At 52.1% G+C, this 14,339-nt stretch overlaps 1 protein-coding gene and 1 long non-coding RNA gene across 3 annotated transcripts; one reads left to right on the plus strand and one right to left on the minus strand.

Annotated features, from left to right (window-relative positions):
* Positions 1-28: 28 nt before the first annotated feature.
* On the plus strand, positions 29-14,107 carry IGFALS (insulin like growth factor binding protein acid labile subunit). Its single transcript, XM_067011791.1, has 2 exons — positions 29-11,014; positions 12,153-14,107. Exons 1-2 carry the CDS (start codon positions 10,999-11,001, stop codon positions 13,955-13,957), a joined length of 1,821 nt encoding a protein of 606 aa, XP_066867892.1. The 5' UTR covers positions 29-10,998; the 3' UTR covers positions 13,958-14,107.
* Positions 623-12,280, minus strand: LOC136792466 (uncharacterized). Of its 2 annotated transcripts, XR_010836283.1 has the most exons (6): positions 11,732-12,280; positions 9,490-9,561; positions 8,892-9,097; positions 6,104-6,267; positions 1,865-1,991; positions 623-1,071 (listed from the first exon to the last, which is right to left on the minus strand). It is a non-coding gene; the product is annotated as an uncharacterized lncRNA (long non-coding RNA). The 2 variants fall into 2 exon arrangements; XR_010836284.1 differs by lacking the exon at positions 1,865-1,991.
* Positions 14,108-14,339: the final 232 nt, after the last annotated feature.

The raw sequence follows: 14,339 nt of genomic DNA on the forward strand, positions 1-14,339 counted from the left end.
TGATGCTGTGTATGCAGGGCAACTCTGCTGCCGACCACAGCATCAGCACAAGCACAGGGGAAGGGCACGGTCCCCGGTCAAGACCGCCCTCACCTCAGACTCCAGCCAGAAGCTTGGGGGTCCCCAGCCACCTGCACTTCTGACCAGCTGGCTACAAGTTCAGAGGTTCTCATGACCCCTCAGATTCAGCAACTCACTAGGTTGATTCAGAATTCAGGGAAGCGCAACACTTACGATTTTACAGTTTTATTATAAAGGATACAAACTGGGACCAGCCAAGTGAAGAGACCCACAGGGTGAGGTGGGGAGGGTCTGGGCGGCCAAGCTGTGCCCTCACTCCATGGAATGCAGGCTCCCCACCGTGCTGGCACATCAAGAAGCTCACTGAGCCTCAGTATCCAGTTGGGTTGGGGTGTCACTGTGTCATCCACAGCGTGAACTCCAGCGCCCCCCAGCCGTCACATCCTCTGATCACAGGTGGGGCTCCCTGGTGACAGCTCTGAGTCACAACATTAGCATAAACTCAGGTGCACTATACTGTAAATGACAAAGTCCTCACCCCTCAGGACACTCCCAGGAGTTAGAGTCTCCCTCCCCAAACCAGGGACAAGACCAGACAAACTTTTCCATCAGGGTTTATTAACTTTCTCCCTAGAGGCTGGTTCTGTGGGGACTCTGGCCCCTCAGTAGTTTGTTTTTTGATGCTGTTGTAAATGGTGTTTTGTTTTAAATCACTCCAGGGGTCAGGAGCGTATAGGAGTGCAGTCAGCCTTGTTCCTGGGGACCCTGCTACGCTTGCCCAGCCTGATGGTAACTGTTTCTTTTGTGGGCCTTTGGTACTATCAACAGGGCTTTTGTTTTTCATGTCTCCCTTGTTGAAGCGAGGCAAGTGGGCTTTTATTCCTGACTTCATTGGTTGGTTTAACAAATACCTGAATGCTGACGATGTGGCAGGTACCGAGATGCTCTGGGGATTCCGGGTGAACAGACAGAAATTCCTGCCCTTGTGGAGCTTCTATCCTGGTAGAGGAGACAAGATGAGTGGAATACCGAGCAGATCACACAGAAGTACTGTGGAGAAAATAAAGCAGAAAAAGGTACAAAGGGAGCCAAGGATATCAGCCTTCTTAAGTAGAGTGGCTGGGGCCTTGCTAAGGTGACATGTGAGTGACAATGAGGGGATGGAGAGAGTGAGACATGCAGATATCTGGGTGAGAAAAGCAAGTGCAAAGGCCCTGGGGCAGGTCTGCAGAAGAGCAAGAGGCTGGCATGGCTAAGCCAGGCGAGGGGAGAGGAGTGGGAAGCCATGACATGGTGGGTCAATGTACAGGATGTGCAAGGACCTCGGTGTCCACTCTGAGCTGTGCAGAGGCGGGGTCAGAGCTGGGCTTTACCAGGACTTCTCAGGGTGTCGTGGCAGGGTCCCTGGAGACAAGTCTGGGGCAGTAGCCCAGGGAGGGCTGGTGGAGGAGGGAGTGGTGGCAGGGTTCCCAGTGGGAGCTGAGGCGGAGGCAGCAGTATTTGGTCCCAGCTTGGATCTGAGTTGTGAGTGCTGAGTTAGGGAGACTCCATATCCATTTCCCAGGATGGGGAGACTGTAAGGGGCTCACAGGCCTGAGCGGTTGGCTTTGGGCAGTCAAGTTCAAAATACCTCCAGCATGTGGGCAAGTCCAAAGCCAGGAGATGGCGCCATCACATGAGAGTGAGATGGAGATGTCAGGGGTAGGGGGAGAGCTAGAGGGGGTGTATTGCCAGGAGGAAGCACCCTGGTCCCTGGAAGGCTGGCAGGCGGGCTTAGTAGCTGTTGTCAAGCTGAGCAGTTCCTCCTATCTTGCTGGTCATCCAAGTGGGAGCTGGGTCTTACCACATACTCTCCTTTGGTCGGCTGAATTATCCCAACAGTTTTCAGTGCCTAGTCATTTTATTCTTGGGCGAGATCCCATTTCATCGGAACTTCTGCAGCTGGCTTGCTCTCCTTGTACAGTCCCTGTCTGGTTTTGGAAATAAGGTGACATGGAATGTTTCCTCACTTCTTGGGGAGTTTGTAGAAGGTAATGCTAGCCTGAGCCTTGTGCTTTCTTTTGAGGGTATTTTAAAAACTAGTGATCCTGTTTTTTAATGGTTATAAGGGCTGTTACTTCTATTCTTCTTCAGCCGCTTTTAGTAAGTTGTTTTCTTTCCTACATTTTCAAATCCTGTCTGTAATGTCCTCTTGTCTCTGACGTGGGCATTTGTCTTCTCTCCCCTTTCCTATCAGAGCCCTTTGCTGTCTGTCCTCTGGCTTTGGGGTCCTGCTTTATTAGCTCCTCAGGGATCTCTCATCCTTTTTCTTGAGAATGTAAAGGTAAAAACCCCTAGAGCGTCTGTTGTGAAGCCCTACAATCTGGCCATGGAAACTTCCACGACTCCTCAGTTTCTTCCCCGGCACCAGTATAAACAGAGCCCAAGCGTTTTCTTCACTAGTTCCTGATCCCTGACCCAGTGCCTGCCCACTTCCCTCTGAGGATTTTTAAAGTATTTCCTGACTGCTCAGTTACTGTCTGGGTGGAGGCTCCATCTCTCACCAAGCTACCTCTGTGCATTTAGCCTGACTCTCTGGGAGGTGCCCCCAGGTGGTGGTCTTACTTCCCACAGCCAGCACACTAGTTCCTTGCTGCTCTTCTGACAGCCACCCACCTGACCTGTGTGTCATGTGCTATCCCAATGTGATGTATTTCTCCCAGCTGTAACACTACTTAGATTTTAGGAGTGACTGTATTTTACTAAATAGAACCTTTAAAACTTATTTAGGGCTTTCCTGGTGGCACAGTGGTTGAGAGTCTGCCTGCCAATGCAGGGGACACGGGTTCGTGCCCCGGTCTGGGAAGATCCTACATGCGGCAGAGCGGCTAGGCCCGTGAGCCATGGCCACTGAGCCTGTGTGTCTGGAGCCTGTGCTCCGCAACGGGAGAGGCCACAACAGTGAGAGGCCCGTGTACCACAAAAAAAAAAAAAAAAAATTTAAATTGAGGTGAGATTCACACAACATATAATTAAGTTTATAATTCAGTGGCTTTTTTTTTTTTTTTTTAACTTTCTTGGCTGCACTGCACAACATACAGGATCTTAGTTCCCTGACCAGGGATCAAACCTGTGCCCCCTGCGTTGGAAGTGCAGAGTCTTAACCACTGGACCACCAGGGACAACAATTCAGTGGCATTTAGTACATTCACAATGTTGTGCAACCCCCACCTCTCTCCAATAATCCAAAACTTTTAACTATTAATCTGTCAGTAAAACCATAAAAGGAGAGGCTTCTCCTGGACCATCCATTTCTATGGACGCTGGTTCTGCGTTGGGGCAGCAGAGAGGCCTGGAGTATTGGATCTCAGTGGATCTGGGAGAGAGCCTGGCCCAGGTGCTGTGGATCCAGAGAGGAAGGCTGGTCCTGCAGCCATGTATGTCCCCAGGGTACACGAACCTGTTCCACCATGTCTCGGTCAGCCCTCAGCAGAGGTCAGGGTCACCTCTGCTCTGGGGCCCTCAAGCCCATCTGGGATTCCACTGAGGTGGCAGAACATCAGGTTCCTTCTCTTCCTTTATTCTCCAGCCTTTCTCCTGCTCCATAGCTCAAAGAAAGAGTTTTCTTATTCTTTTTCAGAATATTTTCTTAGGCCAGAATCTTGACTTCTTAAGGTTCCAATAATCTCTTTTCTTTCCTCTGATTTCTGTTCTAACAACCCTCTGTTGAAGGAAGAATAAATACCTCATGTCTAATCTGAATGGTCAGGGACCAAAGAATTTTAGAAATTCAAAGAGAAAATAAGTAATTCAACAATAATGGAGGGATCCCCTGGTGGCACAGTGGTTAAGAATCTGCCTGCCAATGCAGGGGATATGGGTTTGAACACTGTTCTGGGAAGATCCCACATGCTGTGGAGCAACTAAGCCCGTGCACCACACTACTGAGCCTGCGCTCTAGAGCCTGTGAGCCAGAACTACTGAGCCCACATGCCACAACTACTGAAGCCCGCGTGCCTAGAGCCTATGCTGTGCAACAAGAGAAGCTACCATGATGAGAAGCCTGTGCACTGCAGCGAAGAGTAGCCCCCGCTCTCTGCAACTAGAGAAAGCCTGTGCATAGCAATGAAGACCCAATGCAGCCAAAAATAAATTTTTTAAAAAAACTCTTAAAAAAAAAATGGAGATTCTTTTTTTTTTTTTAATTTTTATTTATTTATTTATTTATTTTTGGCTGTGCTGGGTCTTCTTTTCTGTGCGTGGGCTTTCTCTAGTTGCGGCGACCGGGGGCCACTTTTCATCACAGTGCACAGGCCTCTCACTGTCACGGCCTCTCTTGTTGAGGAGCACAAGCTCCAGATGCGCAGGCTCAGTAGTTGTGGCTCAGGGCCTAGTTGCTCCGCGGCATGTGGGATCTTCCCAGACCAGGGCTTGAACCTGTGCCCCCTGCATTGGCAGGCAGACTCTCAACCACTGCACCACCAGGGAAGCCCTGGAGATTCTTTAATAGTCTAGTTGATAACAGGACACTGTCACTCAACTGAACCTATTTATAGAACATTCCACCAGCATTTTCAGGTGCTCATGGAACATTCTCCAGGATAGACAATATCTTAGACCACAAATCACAATGAATTTTAAAAGACAGAATATACTTTGTAATTTCAAACTCCAGTGGAATTATATATCTACAACAAAATGAAGTCTGTGGAAGTTAACACATCTCAATAGTGTGGGTCAAAAAGGGTGGAAATCAAAAAATTTGTGGGATGCAGCTAAAGCAATGCTAGAGGGAAATGTACAGCTTTTTAAACACCTGTATGAGAAAAGAAGAAAGGCCTCACAAAACCTAGGCTTCTACCTTAAAACACTAAGAGCAAACAAAACCCAAAGGAAGCAGAAGGAAAGAAATAGTAATGATTAGCAAGGAGATCAATGAAACAGAAAACAAAAACCACTGACCAACAAAATAACACACAAATTACCAAAATCATGAATGAAAAAGGGTACATCACTACCAATCTTACAGAAATGAACAGGACTTACAAGGGAATACTAGGGAAACTATACCAACAAATTAGATTTTAGATGAAATGGACAAATTTGTTAAATTGATATAACAAAAGTCTTAAGTCTTCATGCAAAGGAAAGCTCAGGTCCACATGGCTTCACTAGTGCATTCTATCAGTAACACTAACACAAACTCTTCCAGAAAATACAGGAGGGAACACTCCCCAACTCATTCTATGAGGCTAATGTTATCCTGATACCAAACAAAACAAGCGCTCAATGTCCCTCATGAATACAGATGTAAAATCTTTAAAACATTAGCAACCCAAATACAGCAACATTATACACAACCAGGTGGGATTTATCACAGGAATGCAAGGTTGGTTAAACATCTAAAAATCAATTAACATAAACCACAGTCATAGAATAAAGGACAAAATCCACAAGATAATCTCAGTGGATGAAGGAAAACATTTGACAAAATCCCACACCTGTTCATGATAAAGTCAACAAACTAGGAATAGAAGGGAGCCTCTGACCTGTTAAAGGACATCTGTAATTTCCAAATGCTGCTGTATCAAATCATTACAAACTTAGTTGTTTAAAACAACATAAATGGGGACTTCCCTGGTTGCGCAGTGGTTAAGAATCCGCCTGCCAATACAGGGGGACATGGGTTCGAGGCCTGGTCTGGGAGGATTCCACATGCTGTGGAGCAACTGAACCCATGCGCCACAACTACTGAGCCTGCTCTCTGGAGCCTTCCAGCCACAGCTACTGAGCCCGCGTGCCACAACTACTGAAGCCTGCGCACCTAGAGCCTGTGCTCCACAATGGGAGAAGCCACCACAATGAGAAGCCCATGCACTGCAATGAAGAGTAGCCCCCCGCCCACACACAACTAGAGAAAGACTGCATGCAGCAGTGAAGACTCAACGCAGCTAATCAATTGATAAGTAAAAGAAAAAAAACCACACAAATGTATCATCTGACAGTTCTGGAGGTCAGAAGTCTGACATGAGTCTCACTGGACTAAAAGTGTCCACAGAGCTGGTTCCTTCTGCAGGCTCTAAGGGAGAATCTGTTTCCTTACCCTTTCCTGCTGATAGAGGCGCCTGCATTCTTGGTTCCTGACCTCCTTCCTCCATCTTCAAAGGTCAGCAGCTGTGGGTTGAGTCCTTCTCTCATTGCCTCACACCGACCTCTTCTGACGCCCTCTGCCACTTTAGAGGACCCTTGTAATTACACTGGGGCCACCTGGAAAATCCACATTAATCTCAGTATCTTAACGTCAGCTGATTAGCAACCTCAATTCCCCTTTGCCGTGTAACCTGACACATTCATGATTCCAGGGATAAGGACATGGACATCTTTGGTTTGGGAGCATTATTCTGCCTTTGCAGCATCAATGAAAAACATAAGCCAGCATCTTAATTCACAGTGGATGACTGAATGCTTCCCACTAAAATCAGGAACAAGGCAAGGATATCTGCTCTTGCCACTTCTCAACATTGTACTGATGTGCAATAAGGCATACACACATACACACACACAAAAGGCAGTATACATATTGGAAAGGAGTAAAAATAAGTAAAAATGTCCTTATTCACAGATGGTGTGATCCTACATGTGGCTTATCCTAAGGAATCCAGATACACACACATACCTGGAACTAATAAGTGCAGTAAGGTCCTAGGACACAAGATTAACAAGAGAAATCTGTTGTATTTGCACATACTAATGACAAACAGTTTGAAAACGAAATTAAAACAACTTTATAATCACATCAAAACTAACAAAACACTTAGAAATCATCAAAATTAGTGCAAGATTTATACACTGCAAACTAAGAGAAGATGTAAGTAAATGGAAAGATTCTATAATCCTTGATTAGAAGATCTTTGTGATCTTGGGTTAGGCAAAGAGTTCTTAGACACCACACCAAAATCATGAGCCATGAGAGAAAAAAACTGATAAATTTTGGACTTCATTAAAATAAACTTTCATACTTCAAAAGACAATGTGAAGAAAAGGCGACAAACCACAAACAAAAATATCTGCAAATGTTATCCTGGATAATCCATAATATATAAAGTCTCATATCCATAATATATAGTGTTGCAACTCGGTAAGGAGTCAACTCAGTTAAAAAATGGACAAAAGTCTTGAACAGACACTTCACCAAGGAAGATATAAGAATGCCAACAAACACAGGAATAGGTGCCCAATATCAATTGTCAGAGAAACAGAAGAGCTATAAAACAAAAGAAAACAAAACTGACCATACCAAATAGTAGTGAGGATGTGGAATTGGAATTTTTGTAATTTGTAAAATGATACAATCATTTTGGAAAACAGTTTTTTAAAAACTAGACATAAATACTATGTGAACCAGTAATTCCACTCCTAAGAATCTACCCAAGAGGAGTGAAAGCTACGTCCACACAAAAACTCATACACAAATGTTCATGGCAACATTATTCATAATAACCCCAAAATAGGAACAAACCAGATGTCTATCATCTGATGAATGAATAAAGAAATGTGGCAAATCCATAAAACAGAATATTGTCCAGCCATAACAAGGAATGAAGTACTGATATACACTATGTAGATGAACCCTGAAAACATGCTCAGTGCAAAAGATGAGATACAGAAGGCCACCGATGGGGATGTTCTAAAGCTGGACTGTGCGTGTGGCTGCACAGCTGTACACATTTACTAAGAATCACTGAATTTTATATCGACAGTGGGTGAACTTTATGGTGTGAGAATTGTACATCAATCAAGCTGTTTTAGAAACAATCGTTGGGTAAAGGCACCACAATTAATACTTTATTACATTATCCCAACATACTTACAGAAAAATATTTCAGCTTAGAAAAAATGAAATGAAAGAGGAAAAAAGGTAACACAAAAGTAACAACCATCTACAGGAAAAAAAAAATCCAAAAAGTATATGCAAGATCGTAACATGGAAATCTACAAAAACACCACTGAAAGAAACTGAAGACGACCTAATTATGCCATGTCCACGGATTGGAAGACTCAAACTGCAACACAAGTCAAACCTGGACAGGCTGCTCCCACGGTAGACAAGGAAACACATGGACCACGAAGAGCCTGGAAGCTCTTGCAGACAGAGAAGATCTGTTCTGTCTCCATTGTTCAGGGGGAGCCCAGAAAGGGCCAGGTTATGAGGCCCCTGACCACGGTAAGGGTGGTGTCCAGGAGCAAGGGAAGGAAAGCTACTCTGCTAAATGTGGGGAGGCGATCATAACCCACCAAAAAGAATGACACTTGAGCATCACCTCACTCTTAGGAAGTGAAAGGGTGGCCCAAAGATGTCACAGAGAAAGGTAGGGCAGTGATGCGTTCATACAGTATTTTAAGGGAATATACTCAAGTCCATGTGCTGAATGGGACCTGAAATCATGATACATACATCGGCCTAGATAAAAAAACTTTTTTTGCAGTTTTTCCATTTAAGGAACACCTTATGAGATCATGTTAACATTAAGAACTCTCACCAGAATCACAATGAAGAGGATGGAGAGGCAAACCACGGTGCAGAAGACAACATTGGCCACACATACCTAACAAGGGGCTTGCATCCAGAATACAGTTTTAAAAAAAACATAAGTCACACTGACAGCAAGAGACTTAAACATGTACTTTACAGAAAAGGACAATCCACTGGCCAATGAGCCTCCCTATGAAGAGCTGCCACCATCGGTGATTGAAGAAACACAGGACAATGAAAGCCACTGTCCTCCCACCTTTAGGGCTGAGAGTAGACAGGGTGGGGGTGGTGTTGAGGGCACCCCTATTGGCCCCAGGAAGGTGTGACCCCTAACTACCCAGGAAGGGGTTGGCCTTACCTGCAAGGATGACACAGGCTGGTCTCAGTGGGTCCACTCAGGACCACAGGAACGCACAACGGCCCCACAGGGTTGCAGCACCACGACAGGAAGGAGGGTAGGGATGCTATGACTTGGCACACAAGTAGCTGGGCCTGGGGCTTCTGTACAACACCACTTCCACAAAGACCAGAAACCAGGCTCCTCAGGGGGACCCTCGGGGTGAACTGGAAAGAGAGGCCAGGGCAGTAGTCAGCCTGGGTCAGGACTGGCCACTTTGGGGGAGCAGGGACAGAGCTGGCCCCGGGTGGCTAGGTTAGAGGTCTTCTCTGAACTCAGCGGGCTGAACACCAGTGTTACCGCAGGACTCGAGAAAGGTTTACAAATAGCTAAACTGCCTGTGGCAGTCCCGATAAGGGTTCTCCGCCACACAAGTTCGACTGGGGATTTACAGGAAGTTTCCAGCCCCAACCCTCCAAGTGTGAGGAGACAGGAATGCTAACCCTCCTTCCAGTCCACGTGTGCCTGGCCCGCATGCGGGGAGCTTCCCAGTGAAGAGGCCCCATGGCCCCGGACTCCTGCTGAGTCCACACTTTCTACTGTGTAAATGTATGTTTACCGTGTAAATTTCTGGGTGTGGACTTTCTCCCTGCAGATCTATAATTTCTCAGAAGAGAAGCTGAGAAACGACCTGGAAAAAAATCAAAGCTCAATAAAGGGAGGAAGACAAAGCCGCCCCTCAGCACTGCTGCGGGATGAGGTGGGGAGGGGGTGCCACGAGGCTGCGGGGGTGGGCCTGGCCTCCAGCCTACCTCACTTCTTCTCTCCTCACCATGTACCTTTCAGGAGGCAGACCTGACTTCCTCCTCTGCCTCACGAAGAGGTTCAAGAGTCTCCTAAACCTCGACAAGCCTTGCCCTCCCCAGACTCAGTTTTGCCTTTTTCAATGCCTTCTGGCCCCTTCCAAGCACAGGCCCCCCCACCCCAGGCAGAGCAGAGGGACTGGTGGGCAGGCACAGCTGGCAGCCAAGGAAGGGTCCTCAGTAAAGGAGGGAGGGGTGGCTGGAGAGCAGCACTGCACCTGGCAGCCCGGGGGAGATGTGGTCAGATCTGGAAGAGCAGAGCCCAGGGCTCCCCAGGTGGAGGGGATGATGGCGCCCCGAATCAAGCGGCCACACCCCTTCTTACCATGTCTGACCTGTGGCTGACCTCAGGCCGGGCACTGGGTACTTGTCCCAGGGCCTGTGCAGTGCAGGGTGACCGTGGCCCCAAAGGAGCCCTGGAGGGCAGGATGGGGCCCACTGCTGGTGGGGGCTGGTCTCACAGCAACAACTCGTCCCCGAGGCCAGCCGTCCCCCACTCTCTTCCTGGGAGGACATTGTTGGGGAAAGCAAACACAAAGTGGCCGGGGCCCTGCCAAGCATTCCTAGAAGAGGCTAGGGGGAGGGGCAGTGGCCAGACAGCAGCTGACCCTGAGGTCACGGGAGAAGCCAAGGCTGGGCCAGGCCCCTGGGAGCTTGAACAAGGACCCCACCCAGGCAGTTAGGAAATGAGGAGGAGGGAGGAGTGGTCAGCATGCCGGGGGTAGATGGGCAGGCCCATTTGGAGACATGTGGTTCCCGCTTAACTCCCACATGGCCATCTGCTGGGAGGGAAGACCCTAGGAGCCCCCTGAGGGGCCCCTACCCACAGGCAGGGGGCCAGCTGAGCACCAGCCCCTCACGGGCAGCTCCAAGGAAGACCCCCGCCCAGCACTGCCTGCAGCCCCAGCTCTGCTCTGCCCAGCCCTGCAGGGGGATGGAAAGATGGGGGGGGGGTTGGAAGATGGGGGGATGGTCCCCCATTGTCCCTTAGAGCTGCACCCCGGGCCACCTTGCACCCTCAAGATGCGTCAGGACAGATGCAGCCCCCAGCCTGTCCCCTGTACCATCCGCACCCTGGGCCCCAGTGCTGGTGCTGGCAGCCTGGCAGGAGGGGGTTAATGGAGCTGGGGCCAGCAGGCTGGGCTGGCCAGTGACAAGGGTGCTGGCTGCCCCAGAGGCAGTGGGGAAATCCAGAGGGCAGGAGCAGCCAGCCCCAACAGACGCGCCCCACTCCCTGCCCGCCTGCGGCCTGCTCTGCACGAGGGATGGCCCTGAGGAGAGGTGAGGCCCCCACGTGCCCCAGCCACTCACTTCGGGGGGTGGGTGGCGACCGTGTGCCCCCAAGCCCATTGGGGTAGGGGCTGCCCCCAGGGAGGACTCAGCTCTAGGTGGGCCAGGGCTCTGGGAGCCCATGGGGGAAATGTGGCCACTCCGGGTGGTGGGGTGCCTGGCCCTGGAGAATCGCTGTTGCCTCCTGCCCCCTCCTCTCCTACCCGAGGGCCCAGGCTGGCAGCGCAGGGGAGGAAGGGCACCCACACTGCCACCCCAGGGGCCCTGACTCAAACCCTGCACTGGGCCAGGGCATGCTACCCTCCCAGCTGCTCGGAGGCCAGGCCATTGCCACCCTGTCCCCTCTTGGAGCCTAGCCCAATCCAGCTAGTGTGTCCACCCTGGGACCCAGAACTCTCAGAGACCAGAGAGAGGCCTGATATGGTGGGTAGCCCAGTGCCCAGTGGAACTTATGGGGGATTGTTGCTGTGGAGCCTGGCATCCTTTATCCTGTGCCACAACCCAACCTCCGGTGGGTCAGTGACCTGGGATCCCCATCTGCCCTTGAGGCCTGCACCCTCTTCCTCTCCCCACACCAGCACTGGGCCAAGTCCCTGGGTGCATGCCGGACAAACCATGGAGGTGAGTACCCCCCAGTCGGGGGTCTAGCTGGGGCAGCGGGCATCCAACTCACTGTCCAGACAATCAGGGCAGCAAGCGCATACCCACCCGAGCGTGCTCCAGAACGTTCTCTCACAATTTCCTCCAGCCCTGCCTGGCAGCCTAGCCTGGCTTGAGTGTCCACCTTGGGGATGCAGATGAACACACGGCCTAGCGGCCAGGTCCCCAGCCTTCAGTTTTCTCTGGAACAGGCACTGCCACTCCGTTGGTCCTGTGGGGTGGAAAGGGCAGTTGGTTTTGAACCAGAGAACGTCCCCGTCATCCTGCGTGGTCTCCACTTCCCACTTAAGTGGGGGACGCAGATCTTAGCCCATACCTTCTCTGGTCCGGTCAGCAGTACTTTCTCTAAACAGTTGTGTGCTGTGGTCCAGGTGTATGGCTGAGACCTGGAAGGTTCCATGTCTTGCTTGCCCTGGGCTCACATCCTGGGCCACCTCAGTGCTGCCTCCCCAAGCCCCTCTCCCCACAGGAGGCCCGGCCCTGGTGGTGCTGCTGGTCTCCTGGGCAGTGCTGGGCTCCCACAGCCTGGAGGGAGTGGAGCCCGCAGCACCGGTAGACCCCGAGGGTCCCCAGTGCCCAGCCATCTGCTCCTGCGGCCACGACGACTACACGGATGAGCTCAACGTCTTCTGCAGCTCTCGGAACCTCACACGGCTGCCCAATGGCATCCCGGATGGCACCAGGGCCCTGTGGCTGGATGGAAACAACTTCTCCTTCATTCCCGCGGCCACCTTCCGGAACCTGTCCAGCCTGGGGTTCCTCAACCTACAGAGCAGCAGGCTGGCCAGCCTGGAGCCGCAGGCGCTGCTGGGCCTGCAGAACCTGTACCACCTGCACCTGGAGCGGAACCAGCTGCGCAGCCTGGCGTCCCGCACCTTCCTGCACACGCCGGGCCTGGCCTCGCTCGGCCTCAACAACAACCTGCTCAGCCGGCTAGACGAGGGCCTCTTCAGGGGCCTTGCCCACCTCTGGGACCTCAACCTGGGCTGGAACAGCCTGGCCGTGCTGCCTGACACTGCGTTCCAGGACCTGGCCAGCCTACGCGAGCTGGTGCTGGCAGGCAACAAGCTGGCCTACCTGCAGCCCGCGCTCTTCTGTGGCCTCAGCGAGCTCCGCGAGCTGGACCTGAGCAGAAATGCCCTGCGGAGCGTCAAAGCCAATGTCTTCGTTAAGTTGCCCAAGCTCCAGAAGCTCTACCTGGACCACAACCTCATCACCGCTGTGGCCCCAGGTGCCTTCCTGGGCATGAAGGCACTGCGCTGGCTGGACCTGTCACACAACCGCGTGGGTGGCCTCCTGGAGGACACCTTCCCGGGGCTGCTGGGTCTGCACGTTCTGCGCCTCTCACACAATGCCATCGCCGGCCTACGGCCCCGTACCTTCAAGGACCTGCACTTCCTGGAGGAGCTGCAGCTCGGCTACAACCGTATCCGGCAGCTGCCGGAGGAGGCCTTCGAGGGCCTGGACCAGCTGGAGGTGTTGGCACTCAACAACAACCAGCTCCAGGAGCTCAAGTCGGGCGTCTTCCTGGGCCTCTACAACTTGGCCGTCATGAATCTCTCTGGCAACTGTCTGAGGAACCTTCCAGAGCAGGCATTCCAGGGCCTGGGCAAGCTGCACAGCCTGCACCTGGAGGGCAGCTGCCTGGGCTGCCTCGGCCCGCACACCTTCACTGGCCTCACGGGGCTGCGCCGGCTCTTCCTCAAGGACAACAGCATTGCGGTCATTGATGAGCAGAGCCTGGGGGGGCTGGCCGAGCTGCTGGAGCTGGACCTCACCTCCAACCAGCTCACGCACCTGCCTGGCCAGCTCTTCCAGGGCCTCAGACACCTGGAGTACCTCCTCCTCTCTCACAACCAGCTGTCGGCGCTATCGGTGGATGCCCTGGGGCCCCTGCAGCGCATCTTCTGGCTGGACGTGTCGCACAACCGCCTGGAGGCGCTGCCTGAGACTGTGCTCGCACCGCTGGGGCGGCTGCGCTACCTCAGCCTCCGGAACAACTCGCTGCGGACCTTCGTGCCGCAGCCCCCCGGCCTGGAGCGCCTGTGGCTCGAGGGCAACCCCTGGGACTGTGGCTGCCCACTCAAGGCCCTGAGGGCCTTCACCCTGCAGCACCCGGGCGTCGTGCCCCGCTTCGTCCAGGCCATGGCGGAGAGAGACGACGACCACCAGCCGCCCACATATGCCTACAACAACATCACCTGCGCCAGCCCCCCCAACGTCTCAGGCCTTGACCTGCGCGACGTTGGCGAGGCCCACTTTGCCCACTGCTGACCTGAAGCCGCCCTGGGATCTGGACGGGCCCTCGCCACCCCAGGGGACATGGACCTGGGACCTGTGGGCCCCAGCCTGGTCCCTGAGGGCCTGACCGGGAGGGTCAGGGACACAGCCTCCCCAACTATCAATTAAAAGCAACCCAATAAATGTGGCCGCATATGAGGTTCTGTGGGGAGCTCAGGGAGGGAGGAGTGCTTGGCTGGGCCGCAGGCCCCTCTATGCCATGCCTGCCCCACCTCTGGCTGCCTTGGTCCCACATGCCCATCCACAACACTTCCTGTCCTGTGCCCAGACTCTCTTCTCGTCCGCTAGTCCCCAGGCCCCATCCCCACCTGAGGAGAGGCGGGCACTTACTCAGGTCTTCCAGGAACCTCGGCAT

Source organism: Kogia breviceps, chromosome 14, assembly GCF_026419965.1.
Source record: "Kogia breviceps isolate mKogBre1 chromosome 14, mKogBre1 haplotype 1, whole genome shotgun sequence".
NCBI lineage: Eukaryota > Metazoa > Chordata > Mammalia > Artiodactyla > Physeteridae > Kogia > Kogia breviceps.